The 14,658-nt window shown below is 41.0% G+C and overlaps 1 protein-coding gene across 1 annotated transcript; it reads left to right on the top strand.

The window, feature by feature from the left end:
- The first annotated feature begins 7,556 nt into the window (after window positions 1-7,556).
- sp8b (sp8 transcription factor b) lies at window positions 7,557-10,494 on the top strand. The gene is made up of 2 exons (XM_034698121.1): window positions 7,557-7,657; window positions 8,119-10,494. Exons 1-2 carry the CDS (start codon window positions 7,637-7,639, stop codon window positions 9,457-9,459), a joined length of 1,362 nt encoding a protein of 453 aa, XP_034554012.1. The 5' UTR covers window positions 7,557-7,636; the 3' UTR covers window positions 9,460-10,494.
- The last annotated feature ends 4,164 nt before the right edge of the window (window positions 10,495-14,658 follow it).

Below are 14,658 nucleotides of genomic sequence, written 5' to 3' on the forward strand. Positions count from 1 at the left end.
TCTTTGCTTGCAGTACGGAGGGGAAGAAAATCTGATTAAACAATTAGTGTCAATTAGCCCCGACCAAATCATTCTACAAACAATTGGTCTCTAGTGCCCGGCTTAATTACAGGCGACTTTCAGCTCCTTATCACCAGCCCTGTCACCCGTGATTCATGTCCAACTCACGCCTGTCCCTCAAGCACCATCAATTATCCACCAGTAAACAAATCCACCAGGCAAAAAAAAAAAAAAAAACACTACACAGAGCTCCAGGTCCCAGGCCTGATTATCAAAGCTCTGTGTAAGCTCCTCATCTGCTCTGATACATGACATCAGATTTCTATATCGTCTTTCTTGTGTTAGCCTACCTGTTTCGTGCCTGGATGTAAATTAGCATTAATGCTAACTTCAGGATATTTGCAACTTTTACTTATTTATTTATTTTGAGGGGATTCAAGCAGGGGATTGGTACCTATATCAACCAAACAGTAAGTGATGATAAGTTTTAAAAGTGAAATAAAATGGTGATGAGGACAAACGGTGCCATTTTAATGCCTGATTTCTTTTTTAATCTGAATATTTTGGGAGGAAAGTGCCCCAAAAGAGTTTCCAGGATGCTTCTGAATTATAATATGGCACAGTTAAGAAGAAGCTGCCCCAATCCTGCAAAAGAACCCCCACCCTCAAAGTACTCCTACCTGTTTTTGTATTATTTCCTCATACAACATGAGCTTGGTGTCAGACTCCAGAGAGATATGATGTGCAGTTAACAATAAGAATAGAAGGGATTTGGAAGTTTGAAAGTGCAAACACAATGCATACAGGCATGCTCACGTCTCACCAATGTGAGGTCAGAGCTCCTGATTTTAACACACAGACATCGACACATATACCGCCAACATACACAACACACAAAAGGTGTGAAGGGGAGCGACAGCAGGCGCGATGACATGTTAAATTACCCCGGTGATGTATGGCTTAATGAACCCCTTGTGTTGATCACGCTCCGCATTAATCAACAGCCATGAACAGATTCCCTTATTTTCTCAATGCTGCCTTGATAAACTGCAATTTCATTTAACCTTGGACAGCAACTTTAATAGCTTCCACAGGACAACTGTCAATACTTCCCTGGGTATACAGTGATTAAATTGCAAGGCGAGAAGTGTGTCCCGGCTTCCTCCTGGTGCTCATCCTACATCTCCCTCTCCTCTCCTCTCCTCTCCTCAGCCTTCATCCCCCCAACCCCCCTCTTTGCTTCAAATCACAATTTGTACTTTCACACTTGCACAGTCCACACTTAAAGGCCAAAGTCAAAACACTCACATTTGGACTCCCCTGTGAAACCAACTCATCTGTTATTGAGTGTTGCTTTTTTTTTTCTAATGACATAGAAATTGTCATTGTAGCGAATAACTTTTACATGATGCTCATGTCATTTTAAAAGAAAAACCTGTTGATCTTGTCGTCTGATTTTAAAATGACTGCCTTCTTTTAAAACTGTCTTTCTTTATTATTTAGCAAATCGTCACTCCATTTTCTATGTAGTCAACATATCACACAATAAATAAAACCCTTTCCATATAACATTTTTTAAGACATGAGGTAAGCAGGCTCTGAAGTCAGATCCCCATCACATTTAGTTGTCTTCACTGAATTTGCTTGTTGTCCCTGAGCTGCTGTCTCGACGGGATAAAACAAGCCGGTGACAGGCAGTGACCTGAGGCCTGTCATAATGATTTTCTGTGATATCCTCCACCCTTGTCAATTTAGCATAAATTACCAGCCATGAAAGACCTGCTGGCTGATTAAAACCAATTGTCTGGGTAGGGAAGGACAAGGCAACCTCTTTATTATATGATAAACTAAGTTAATGGAAGACGACAATCTCCCCTCTGGGAAATCGGACTGACTCTTAATTAAAGCATTGTGTTTTCTCAGCTGGATAGACGGACCAACATGCTCTTGAATAAAACTTTTAGGATAATGGGATGGACAAGCTGAAGTCACACATTTGGATCCGCAGATAATATAAAGTTGTTCTTCCGTCTGAATTTCTTACAAGGGAAGTTAAAGGAGGAAAAAGCACCAAGTATGTGTGCATCTCGTGAATGCAATCAACGCCACTCAGGTGATCCTCACTCTACACAAATGATGCAGATTTGTTTATCAAAAACTCATGCCTGACATGTGGTAATTACACTTGATCTCAGAACACATTATCACCTTGAGAGAACATGTTTCATTATCACATCCACAGCTGAAAAGATTATTAGTTGTTTGTCACAGGATTTGCGTTTTTTGGAGGCAGGAAACAGGACGAGTTTGCCTTACTGTTGCAATGACATAACAGAAAAAGCAAACATTTCTCCGTCCTGTGCCTCTCGTCGGCTTCCTCCACCCACACTTGAGAGGTGACAGGCGTGCACCCGGACTTCCATTATTATCCAACACAGCAAGAATGCCTCCAGGAGGATAATTACTGAAACTTGAAGAGCCGGGGCTAATCCTAAGTACTTCACTTTGTATGACTGGCTCGCTCGCCTGTCTCTTAGGCTGCCGCTCACACTGACAAAGTGCAATGTTGGGCTCAGGGAAAGTCAATAAGAAGACCTCATGGCCCATAGATGTAGCAGGCGAACTAAATGATGACAAAATACACTGATGTGTCTGTTTATCATAAACAGTCTGTGTTTGAAGCACTGTGATCTATCACCTAAGTAAGGGAAAAAATAGCTGAGAGAAAAAACATCATAGCACCAAATAAGGCTTTTAAAGTGCCTTAAATAATGATGTTGCTGATTTCAATCTGAAAACAAAAAAGCTAGCTTTGGTGAGAAAAAAGAATGACAACAAAAATGTGAGTCCTGGTCAGAATATGTCACTGCTGCTGACATCAGTGAGCTTTGATTTACAGGTGCTGAGGCGGATCATTAGAACACTGTCTTGACATATTTGTGTGACAAGACCCATCACATGACACCCACTGCAATTCTGAAGATGTTCGTTATTTAACATACAATTATCTTAATATAGGGTGACAAATCATGCCCATCCACATTACCATTTACATGGTTTCCATGTAAACCAACAACACAGCAACTAGAAACAAAGAAGACAGGGTGGTTAAAAATAATAAGCAACTTTGAATCTAAGCTATTAAATGACCCGACGAGCTAATCCTATGATTTATTTTTATGAGGATTTCTTAAAAGATGAACAGAAGGCTTCTTGTTTTGGTTTTTCTTCCATACAGACACAACTTAAAAAACAGAAAGGAGTTTTTTTGGCGTGTCTGTCTATTCATCCCAAGAGGAACCAGAGGCTCCATCCTGCAGGACAAAGCCAGGAACAGCTGCCTGATCGATACCCGACAAAGGCTCAGAGGTTAGAGCAGTCAAAAGATTGTTAACTAGCCATTTTATCTGCCAGACATTTATATCATTGTTTATGGTTCAGTGCACCCCTTTTGGTGCGGGCCATGCCGCACACCTGTGCTTCGAACACTTTCAGGGCCTCTTTGACCACTCTGCATGACCTCATGGAAGAAGAGAAACATGACACATGATCTTTAGTATCCTAGTATCTTTCGCTGATGTTTATTGGTTGTTTATATTTGTTTTCCTTGGTAATAATATTCCCTTTCAACACATTTTGCACCATTGTCAGCACCTTCTCTGACGTGCTATCTATATGAAGGTTTCCGAAAAGCATTACTATGTATATGTTTGCAGCTGAGTGCCATGTGCAGGTGCGAGGGGATGGGAGGTGGCCTATATTTGCACATTCCTGCATATGCATGTATGTGTGTTTATGTTTGTGTGAATAAGAGTGTGGTTGTACCATGCATCCAAGCCCACTAACACATGGCTGTGCTGCCACCGCCCTGGCTCGTGGTGTGAGTGTCCCTGCAGGCTGGCAAAGAGGAGAGGGGAGAGACCCTCTCTGCGGCTCACCCAGGCGGAGAGGGGCTTCCTGCACATCTTTTGTCACACCATTTGGGCCCTTGTGTCTGTGGCTGCCCCTCGCTCCGCTCCGGACCCACTTGGCAGCTCAGGGTGCAGACGGACATCTGCTGTTTGCAGCCTCCTGGTGAAGAGAGAAAACAACAAGCAACAGAGCCTGCTCTCTCAGTCTCTGCCCTGCACAGTGAGGACAGTGACAATGTTTGTGACAATCTATCAATTAATATAACAGCAGTACACCTCATTTTATAAAGGTTTTCTCACAATTGCCCCAAAAATATAGAATAAATAATTTATTTCATTTTAAAAATATCTGCTTAAAAGAAGTGACACATGCTGACATGGGGTATTTTTTTCCAGGGCAACAGCAGTGTTGTAATTTCTGGTTAAAGCCACAAGTGATTACCTTTCCTTTCCTTCCAGAAAATTCTCTGGTAGAAAGACCCTCAAATTATCGCGTTGCTTTGTATACCTCCGCATTAAAGTAAATTTCTGCATCTCTGGATTTGACTCCTTTCTCCCGGGTTCTCTAAGCGCAGTGATTCTGCAGCACGCAATATTGAACACACTTTGTTCGTGCTCAGCGGCCCAGAATAACTCGGTCATTATGGTGTGGAAAGGGACAGGTTTTGAGTTTGATTTCATGATGGTAATATAGCCCCTGTGCGGAAGAGGAAGAAAGCCTTCAATGGGGACATCTGTTCAATGCTGGCTTACAGTTACAGCCGCGCGTTAAAGAACAACCTGTGCGCACCATATGAACTATTACCGACCCTCTAACATGCTGAAAGCAACAGGCAACAAAAGACCGTTTTTGGAGAGGTGCGCTAAGAATACATTAGACAATCAGATTTTGAAGCGCACGTGGATTAAATATCTCTTATGGCTCTAGCAGGAAGATGTTTCCTGTCGAGGAGTTATCACACTGACCTCTGACATCAGTCTTGCTGGGATGATCACTTGGTAATTTGTCACCAGAGGCCAACATGTCCCCTGTAGCTGCAGCCCAAACCTTGGTCCCCAAATGCGCAAAATCACTGTTACGCACAATACTTTGAACGGGCATCACCTTTAGGAGGAAGAAATGAGTGGAAAACCAGTTCTACGCACAAATATGAAATTTTTTTCTACAAAACTTTATTATTAATTTCAAGTAATATCTGCACCGTTATGTACCTGCGAGGACTTTTGGTGCATGCAGAGGAAGCAGAAGCCAGCAGATTTTTTTCTCAAGTAGTTCCTAATTGAATATCCAGTGTAAGATTTCTCCTGCACTCTGCACAGTCACACCGGCAGCAGGAGATGTTGTGTTTTCCTCTGCAGAGAGCAAACGTCGAGGGTCAATCAATGAGAGCAGTGCGGAGAGGAGCAGCACGGTACGTAGGTTTTATTCTCCCCATTACTTTGTCACATTTTTATTCGCCTCTAAACGCGCCTTTTACACGGTTTTCACAGATCGCTATGATATTTCGACAGTTTGTTTGATTGGTTGGATTGGCATGTAAAAAAAAATAATAAATGAGCAGAAAGCAGATCGATCCGAGTTCCTTTCTTATCTCCAACGTCAGTAAGGCAAGTGTGTGTGTGTGTGTGTGTGTGTGTGTGTGTGTGTGTGTGTGTGTGTGTGTGTGTGTGTGTGTGTGTGTGTTTGTGTTTTCTGGTTATCTAAAATCTGTCCTTTGCTTTAAATAAATTCATGCCTTATCTTTGTCCATCATGTTCCCTTTAATTAATTAAATCGACACTTTACGCGTGAGTTTATGGACAAGTTTAAATGGGAATGGTTTGAAATAAAGATTGATAATACATTTTATAAATTAAATAAATGTTATGAAAGTAAAAATCTCTCTAAATGTAGGTTAATGTTGACCCCTAAATGGCGCTGTAAGAGTAATATGATAAATAAGTGCGTGTGTGTTGCTGCATCTTTTGTCAAGTTTTATTTTCCACTGTGCAAGATTTTAAATATTTTTTGGCCTGTTTTTATTCTTCCCTGCCCCTTCATTTTTTACGCCTGAAGGTAGAGCAGTGTAAATTAATCCAAAAAGCTGTTGTCCAATCCTAGAAACACAAGAATTAATCAGAGAGTCCATCTATCACGCTGTGTAATAAAGGAAGCGACATGGGTTAGGCAGATGATGTGATGAATAATCCCTGGTCGTTTTAATTAACTTTTCCCTGTCCTGTAATGACCAAGCTGGTCAACAGAGCCGGTCAATAAGCATGTTAATATCAAACAAATAAAAGTGCGGATGATTAAAAACCTCCTGCGTTATTAAATTTGAAATTCAAATGAAATTTATGCCTCCGGTGCACACTGCATGCTAATAGCGCCCACAGAGTCCCAGGGTTCAACGCGCGTTTAGCCTACATGTTCTTATTATGTAACAGCAGCTTCAGCTATAGATTGAACTAAATGTTAGTGTGCAAAGTGATGAACCTATTCAATAAAACCAGCTTATTTTATCTTTAGTCTGACACAGAGTGTGAGCTCTTACTTTAATAAATTATCTCAGTTAACCTGACGCAGCAACAGAGCCAATAACCATTCTGAGAGATATTCCCTTTTTATTTTCTATTTCGAGGCCAAATAATCCAAAGCCATTTACCCTAATCATCTTCTTCTTCGTGTGTTAGTTCAATAGCATTAAAAATAACTCACCCTACGGCGGAATGCTGCATCTAGCACTTTTAATCAAAACAGTTGAGGATAATTGAGCACAATTACAGTGAAGTGAAAGTTTGAGGCGGTGTAATATAGGTCCAGCAGCAGAACAAGACAACCTTTGTATCTTGTGTAATAGTTTGTGTATATTAAGTCCTAAGAAGTTAAAACTGGTCAAACAAAATTAGAAAAAAAAAACGCGGGGGGAGTCATGCCAGAGCCAGGATACGTTTCAAAAACAGGAAAACGAAAACATTAAACAATAATACTAATAATATCTGGCTAATAATAACGGATTATAAGTCAAGGGGAAGCCAAGTAGAGAAAACTACTCAAGAATCTTTAAATATCATACACAAAATCTGAAACGACATGTATTTACGCGCAGAGGGTTAGAGTTAACCTACTTTAACCTTTAAACTCGACTACTTGTACCAGAAGAGTTAAGTTCCAACTTTCCAATGCTTAAAAAATGCAAAGGAGAAAAAAGTAATTTTAAAATAAAAAAAACAACACTTTAATTTGAGTCAAATGATGTGTCAGTAATCTGCCTGTTTCTTTAGTTGGTGACAGTTTACCACCTCTTTATGGAGCCTAACCCACCACAATCTAAAGATGTGAAGTACCCCAGCTCATAGTCCTGCTTTCTTCAAATTTATGGAACGTGATGTTCTGTAAAATTTCAATAAGTGGCCCCCTAATTCCTCCTTCCTAATTCACTCTCATTTAACTTTACCTTCCTTCCGCTGTCTTTTCTTATGGAGGGGGCGGTGGGGGTGGAGGAGGGTGGAGAGCTGTCTGAGGGCGCTCTATTGATGACCTCACGGTGGTTTGTGTGGCGGTGCGGCGGGACGAGGCCGCTGATTGGTCGCCCGTGTCACAGCGGCACTTCAAAGCCCGGAGAGGAGCCTACAATTGTGGAAGAATGGGCGGAACACATCATTGTATTGCACACCTCTAAAAAAACAGTGCTCTGATTCATAAATATAAAAAGATCCTCTGAGGAGGGCACTGTTTTTGTGTGATGGCAACTTCACTTCTAGGGGTGAGTCGAAAGGACTTTCTTGCTGGTTTAATTAGTTCTTGTCATTGTCCGGCGGAGGGGGATTAAACTTACAGCAGGCAGCACAGGCAGTGCGTTGGTTATATTTTCAAGAGGCGCTTGTTGTGAGAAAGCTCAGGCTGTGTAGACGGGATAGAAGTTTGTGCTGGTGCTCGAAACAAGCGCATGTTTTCTGTGCTGTCCTGTTTGGCATGCATTTGTGAGCGTTGCTGCTGTATCGAGTTTCAGTTGTCTACTTTCTGTTTGTTCAGGTAGGAGGTGATCAGAATCCTGGGTCATGTTTTTAAAACTTTTACAAACTGCAATCTGAGTGATTTTTCTTACAATTTCTCATTTGACCTGAAACCCTGCTAGAACTATCTGCATAAACCTGTTTGACTTGTTAGACTGACCACTCACTCACTCACTCACTCACTCACTCACATCTCTTCTGTTTCCCTCAGGAGGAGCCGAGGTTAGGATCGACTCCTTTAGCCATGTTAGCAGCAACATGCAACAAAATTGGGAGTCCGAGCCCTTCACCGTCCACTATTTCGGATAATTCTTCGTCTTTTGGAAAAGGTTTCCACCCATGGAAGAGAGCAGCCGCCGCGAGCAGCTGCAGCCTCGGATCCGGCCTGTCCGGCTTCGGAGTGTCCCGTAACGGATCCGGCATCCCGGACTCTTTCGGCACCAACAGCTCGAGTGGATCCAGTGCTTTTTCCCTCACGTCCGGTACCCCGACTGGTTCACACTTTGGAAACGATTATTCTGTTTTCCAAGCGTCAGTTTCGGGTGGCTCTCAAGAGTCCAGCCACCAGCCGGTCTTCATCTCCAAGGTGCACACCTCAGTGGACAGTCTGCAGGGCATCTATCCGAGGATGAGCGTGGCGCATCCCTATGAGTCCTGGTTCAAATCGTCTCATCCCGGGATCCCCACAGGAGAAGTCGGAACCACCGGTGCGTCCGCGTGGTGGGACGTGGGAGCGGGATGGATTGACGTTCAGAACCCTAACGGAGCAGCACTACAGACGTCCTTACATTCTGGTGGGCTGCAGACCTCCCTGCACTCTCCTCTGGGCGGATATAATTCTGATTACTCCACTTTAAGTCACTCTGCGTTCAGCACGAGCCCTTCTCCACACCTGTTGACAACCGGCCAGCACCTGATGGACGGTTTCAAACCCGTGTTATCCTCTTATCCGGACACGAGCCCCTCTCCGCTAGCCGGGGCAGGGGGGACTATGCTCTCCGGGGGCCCACCTGCGTCTTTGGCTGGGTCTCCGAGGTCATCTGCTCGGCGGTATTCGGGCAGAGCCACGTGCGACTGTCCAAACTGCCAGGAAGCGGAGAGACTGGGGCCGGCGGGCGCAAGCCTCCGGAGGAAAGGTCTCCACAGCTGTCACATCCCCGGCTGTGGGAAGGTTTACGGGAAAACGTCGCACCTCAAGGCGCATTTGAGGTGGCACACCGGCGAGAGGCCGTTTGTGTGCAACTGGCTCTTTTGCGGGAAAAGGTTCACGCGCTCCGATGAGCTACAGCGACATTTACGCACGCACACCGGCGAGAAAAGGTTCGCCTGTCCGGTGTGCAACAAGAGATTTATGCGGAGCGATCACCTGAGTAAACACGTAAAGACTCACAGCGCCGGAGGCTCCGCCGGCTCTGGTTCCGGGGGCAGCGGAGGAAAGAGGGGGAGTGATACCGACAGCGAGCACAGCGCGCCGGGGAGCCCTCCGTGCCATTCTCCCGACCTGTTGCACCCACCTGAGTCCTCCCAGGGAGTAGGCATGAATGGCCTCTAAAAGTCCTCTCAGTGAAGTAAAAAAAAAACTGTACAACAAAGTGTTGTGATGTCCAAGCGGACCTGAAAGTGGACATACTTTAGTGTATGCCAAGTGTTTAAATTCAGCAAGAAAAAGGTCAATTTCTTTTGTCTTTTTTCCAAGAGTTTCAGACTTATGACAGCATAATTTCATAGCTGTACTATCACAAACTTCTCATTATAACATCCAGAGGCGTAATCAACTTTTGTAGGCACACTTGAACAGGGCACAACTTTTATGTTTTGGCGGTCTGATTTGAATTCTCTCTTTATATTGTCTCAAACACGCTAAACCAGAAAACACTGCTGAGGACAAAAATGTAGGCCTGCAATGTAAGTTGTGCTACTGCTGTCATTCATAATGTTCCAAACCAAACTGTGGCACTTTATAATCGAGCAGGAGATATTGTTCATTTTGACGGGCTGCTCGGTAGGAACAAACACCTGTAAGGTTGGGAAGATTTGGGCTGGGACTGGTTCGTTATATCTCTCTGATCCCATCATAATGCTGTAGGTTTGTATCACATATTAATACTCACCCCACAGCCTACAGTATGTGCGCAGTCTGGACGTAAACCAGCTGAGGTTACTTTGCTGCAAAATGTGTTGTATATACTGAGAAATGTAGGTTAGAATAATTACAGCCCCATGTAAAGGTGAGTAATGTATTTGTCCAGGAGACGATGATTTTGTATAGGTATTTCTAGTTGTATATGGACTCTAGTAAATATTTGAAATATACGAGAAAATGTACTTTGATTTTTTTGACATGATATGAAATGTATTGTGGGGAGTTCTATTTAACCACTTTTTTTCTTGTATCTAGGGGTCTATCATTAGGCGCACTTTGAATTTATTTGTAAAAGATTTGGAAATCATTTCCTGTTTACCCACCAGTTTAATTTAAGCAAGCATGTTGTAAAGTGATTTTAATTTTACGATGATATTTTTGTTTCTCCTCCGAGAATGGCTTTTTATGTGAGCCACTCAATAAAGTCAGTATGAATTCAGATCAGCTCATCGACTCACTTTGTCTCATTGTGGAGTCGATTAAATCTATTTTTTACCATGACATTATTAAATGGTCTGAAATGTATGTATTTTATATATCAAGTTTATTAATGTGGAATAATACAGGTGTTGCGTTTAGGACCTGCGCGTAGAGATTATGGTTTTTCAGGTTTTAAGATCAGGGAGGGGAAAAGGCCTGCAGGGCGACACAAGGCCTCCTCCGGACAAATAATTTAAATTTCAACATCAAAATTCAAAATGTATTGGTGCATCAACTTTTTCATGAGGAACATTCAAAAAAGTGCTGTAGGAAATTGACCACGGGCTTTTTTTTTTTTTCTAAGTTATTTCAGGTCCATGTGTGTTTTCTGTTGAGCGTAAAAATGAAACTTCAAACTTCCCTGAGGTCGAAGTCACGCAGGTCACACACGCTTCATTGTTAACCCTATTAGAACATATTAGAATTTAAAAAATGTATGATAAATGTCAAACAATTTATTTCCAATGCTACATGTTATAATTTATATTTAATTTTTATACTAAATTACCCACACAAATTCTGAAAATGATTCACCAGATTGTATCCCTTTATGTTCAAACTTTTATTGGTCAGCGGACCTTCTCTACAATTACTCACAACTTTTTTTCCATACAGATTTAGCTCATAAATGCGCAGTGGGTTGAGTGTTGACAGTTAAATAGTTACACTAAATACAAGTGCATATAATAAGAGTTGGGTGGGGTTTTTTTCCCCAAAATAGCGAGTAATTGAAGAACATTTTACGAGGCGACAATTTTTGGTCCTCATGTAAGTTTGTGCTTAACTTGGCGTGAAGTTTGACAAACTCACTCCCGTTTTCACAAAAAAACTGAACCTTTTAAAATGAGCTTACGTGAAATAGTACAACTTATCTTCATATATAAAGTTAGAAAATACCTTTATTTAAAAATGATTCCATCTTTGGTAATATTGTAAAAACCAGACTGACGTCAAACAGTTGGGTCTCTTTGCACTTCCACTTTCACCACGAGTTCTGTCATTTTTGTCAGACAGAAACTGTGAAAGAATGAACCCCCCGGTTATTTATTTTTTATTTATATAATTATTATATCTTATCTAATAGTAGTTTATAGCTAGTTTCTGTTAGCATCAATTCTATTTAATTTAAATCTCCTGTGTCCTGCGCACTCATCATCAAAGCCGTGATGTAAAACTAAGCCTATGTCTTTGAAACTTATCTCTCCAGTGCTCTGTATACACAGCTTAATAGCGCCATCTAGCGCCTCCACGTCAAATAACAACTACTCTTTGCCCAACCTGGACTCACTTCCTCCTGACAAATCTGAGTCTGAACTCTGGTGTTCTATGGAGCTGAATTCTCTCTCAGTTGTTGCATGAACATTTTTTTACACCTTTAAACAGGCTTTAAATTTAACTACTTCAGCTAACACTTGGAGGTTCCTATGATTCATTTATCCACATTATGAGAGGTGCATCCATACACGGTGGACACAAGGCCAGCTTCACACACCTAAGCCTTGCCAATCACATATCCTGCAGGTCGAGCTTGCTTCAAGTCATACACTATCTGAAGACAGAAGCATGTAATACTAAATGGACTCACAAAAATAGCTTTATATATGTGAAATAATAAGATCATTAAAGTCAAAGTATATAAAAGTGTCACACATTCCCTCTGTTTAGAGGATATCCACTAAGGCCTCTCGTATGAGTGATTCTGAATTTTGTCACTTTGCTAAAAAAAAGTGATGCTGTGAAGTTATCTGAAGTGTACACAGTAAAATGTAGCACTGAAGACATTTGCATGCATACAGTACACATTCAGAGGAAGGAGCTGGTTCAACTTTTGTTTCTTCTTCTCCTGCCTTCTTTCACCTGCAAAATTATTTTTTCTAATGTTGCAGTGAAGCAGAAAAGGCTGCAGGCCAGTCATAGTTTAAAGTGAAACCAGTGTAAGTGAAAAAAACAACACTGAAATGGTGTAGCAGATGGGCTTTAAAGAAGTCTTCCTTTACTTGGTGCATTGAAAGATCATGCAGTTGGCTTTGGGTTAAATAAACTTTAAGATCCTGTTCAGCTGTTATATTAACCATAAATCATGCTCCATATAAATAAAACAATAAGCAATTCAAAGCGGAAATTAAGCTAAAGAATGCCCCATAGTTGTTAACCAGTCCAGACATGGGAGTAAACACACCTACATGAGACAGCAGGGACAATTTAAATATTTTTTTTGTGGATATTTTCTGTCACAAGGTTGAACATAACAGGATGTTTATCAATAAAAAATATTACTTTTAAATGTTTTAACCAGAAACTTAATTCAGAAAATAACACTACTGACAAAATAATTGTTAGTCAAAAAATGGCAAATGAATAAAGAAATTTCATTGAAATCCAAACTGTTCAACTAAACTTAGAAAATGTCCATTGAAATATCATTATATTCATTATTGGTACAGTGTATTAAAACTACCCTTCAACACTCAATATTTTTTATGTTTTCCACTGAGTCAAAAGATGACTAAAACATACTGTGCAAAAAAAGTATCCAGATCAGTAAATATCAGAAGTCATGTTTGCCTTTGGTCTGAGAGTATTTGGCTCTATGTTGTCATGTTAATAACACCTCCCATGAGTACTGCAGCATCACCTGGTCCTCATAGGAATGTCATGCCGCTGCCTCAGAGAGGAAGAGCTCACATGCCAGGACAAAGAGGCTAAACTGCCAACTGTGGACGAAGCCACTATCACATCTATGGTTTAGAGCTCGCTGTGCGTTAGCAGCCAAACCAGCTTTAATCCGGTCACCTTCGAAACAATATTTTTAACCTGACCAATGAATTCCTCTTAATAAAATGCAAGCTTTGCCACAGTCTTCATGGAGGTGTCATCGAAACACTTGTGTTGTGTCATCTGTTGTTAATATGATGAGAAACATGATTTGATTTATTGGGTTTTCAAGCTCTACCAGCAGATCACAGTTTCTATGGTGACATCTCTCACCCATCATGCCCCGTGGCCAATTTTGTGGTTAAAACCGGTAACCACACAGTCATTGTCATCAAACCAATCACACTCCAACGAAAGACAATTTGAGGCGGTTAGGAGGTGAGTCAAAATCATTTACAGTAATTGCTGCAGCAGTGACAGGGCTGTTTACACAATGATTTCAGTCATTTAGATTCCCTGATGTCACACAGGTGGTGTTTTATCTGAATGTGACAGAAAGAAGCTCTGCTAGTTTTCAAAATATCATTTAAATGACTAAATCATATTAGTCTGATTTCACGTTGGGACTCCTGAATGGGGTGATGTCAAAATATATATTTTCTCCAGTGCTATCTGGGTAAATCCCCACATGATCAATTTGTTCACAACTATAATAAGCCAGTTCTTCCGTGCTACAAATTAGTTTGTGCAGCAGGTAAGGCCTGAGTCAGATTATTTTGGTGTTTATTCTGCTTCATTGATATCAAAAATAAAATAAACCCAAAGGTCATGTTTTCTTTTCGACTACATGTCTAAAACTTCACATGTACACTAATCAAAGCACTCCTAATGTAACACTAGATGGTCTTCTCTACAGATAATATATTTGAAACATCAAGTTTGTTTTAAAAAATCCAATGTTTTTAAAATCTTCCATACTTATATTGTTATGCTCCTTATTTTAAACATGTTATTTTAGTAGGTTTAACCTTTCAAACCAATCATGAGCAAAATAACAAGACTTCAAAAGAAATCAACACAGACTAAAATCGGGATGTTAATGAATCAATAATGAAATCTTTAGTTGCAGCTCTCATCTCCATGGAAGGGTTGCTCTTGGATGTTAATGCTTCATAATGATAAAGAAGCAGACTTATTTGGATGTTCTTTGGTATAACATCTTCTCATAGTTACATGCAACTTTTAAAAACTTTTCAGAATCTCTGCCATTGCACTTTTCCTCACTTGCTGGATTGAGTCTGACCAAATGAACAATGGATAAATGGCTCCACCAAGTGGCACAAACATGATGCTTTCTGACACTGTGTTCAAACCAAAGATATTCAGTAGTTTTTCTGTGATTCTTATTTTGAAAAAGAAGCTCTCAGTAATCCAAAGTTTATCCTGAACTCCTGTGAAATGTGAATACAATTT

Source organism: Notolabrus celidotus, chromosome 12 (assembly GCF_009762535.1).
Source record: "Notolabrus celidotus isolate fNotCel1 chromosome 12, fNotCel1.pri, whole genome shotgun sequence".
In the NCBI taxonomy this organism is placed as follows: domain Eukaryota; kingdom Metazoa; phylum Chordata; class Actinopteri; order Labriformes; family Labridae; genus Notolabrus; species Notolabrus celidotus.

Coding starts and splice junctions, on each gene's coding strand:
- sp8b (XM_034698121.1), top strand. CDS start 7,637: ATGGCAACTTCACTTCTAGGG. Junction 7,658..8,118: donor TGGCAACTTCACTTCTAGGG/GTGAGTCGAAAG, acceptor TGTTTCCCTCAG/GAGGAGCCGAGGTTAGGATC.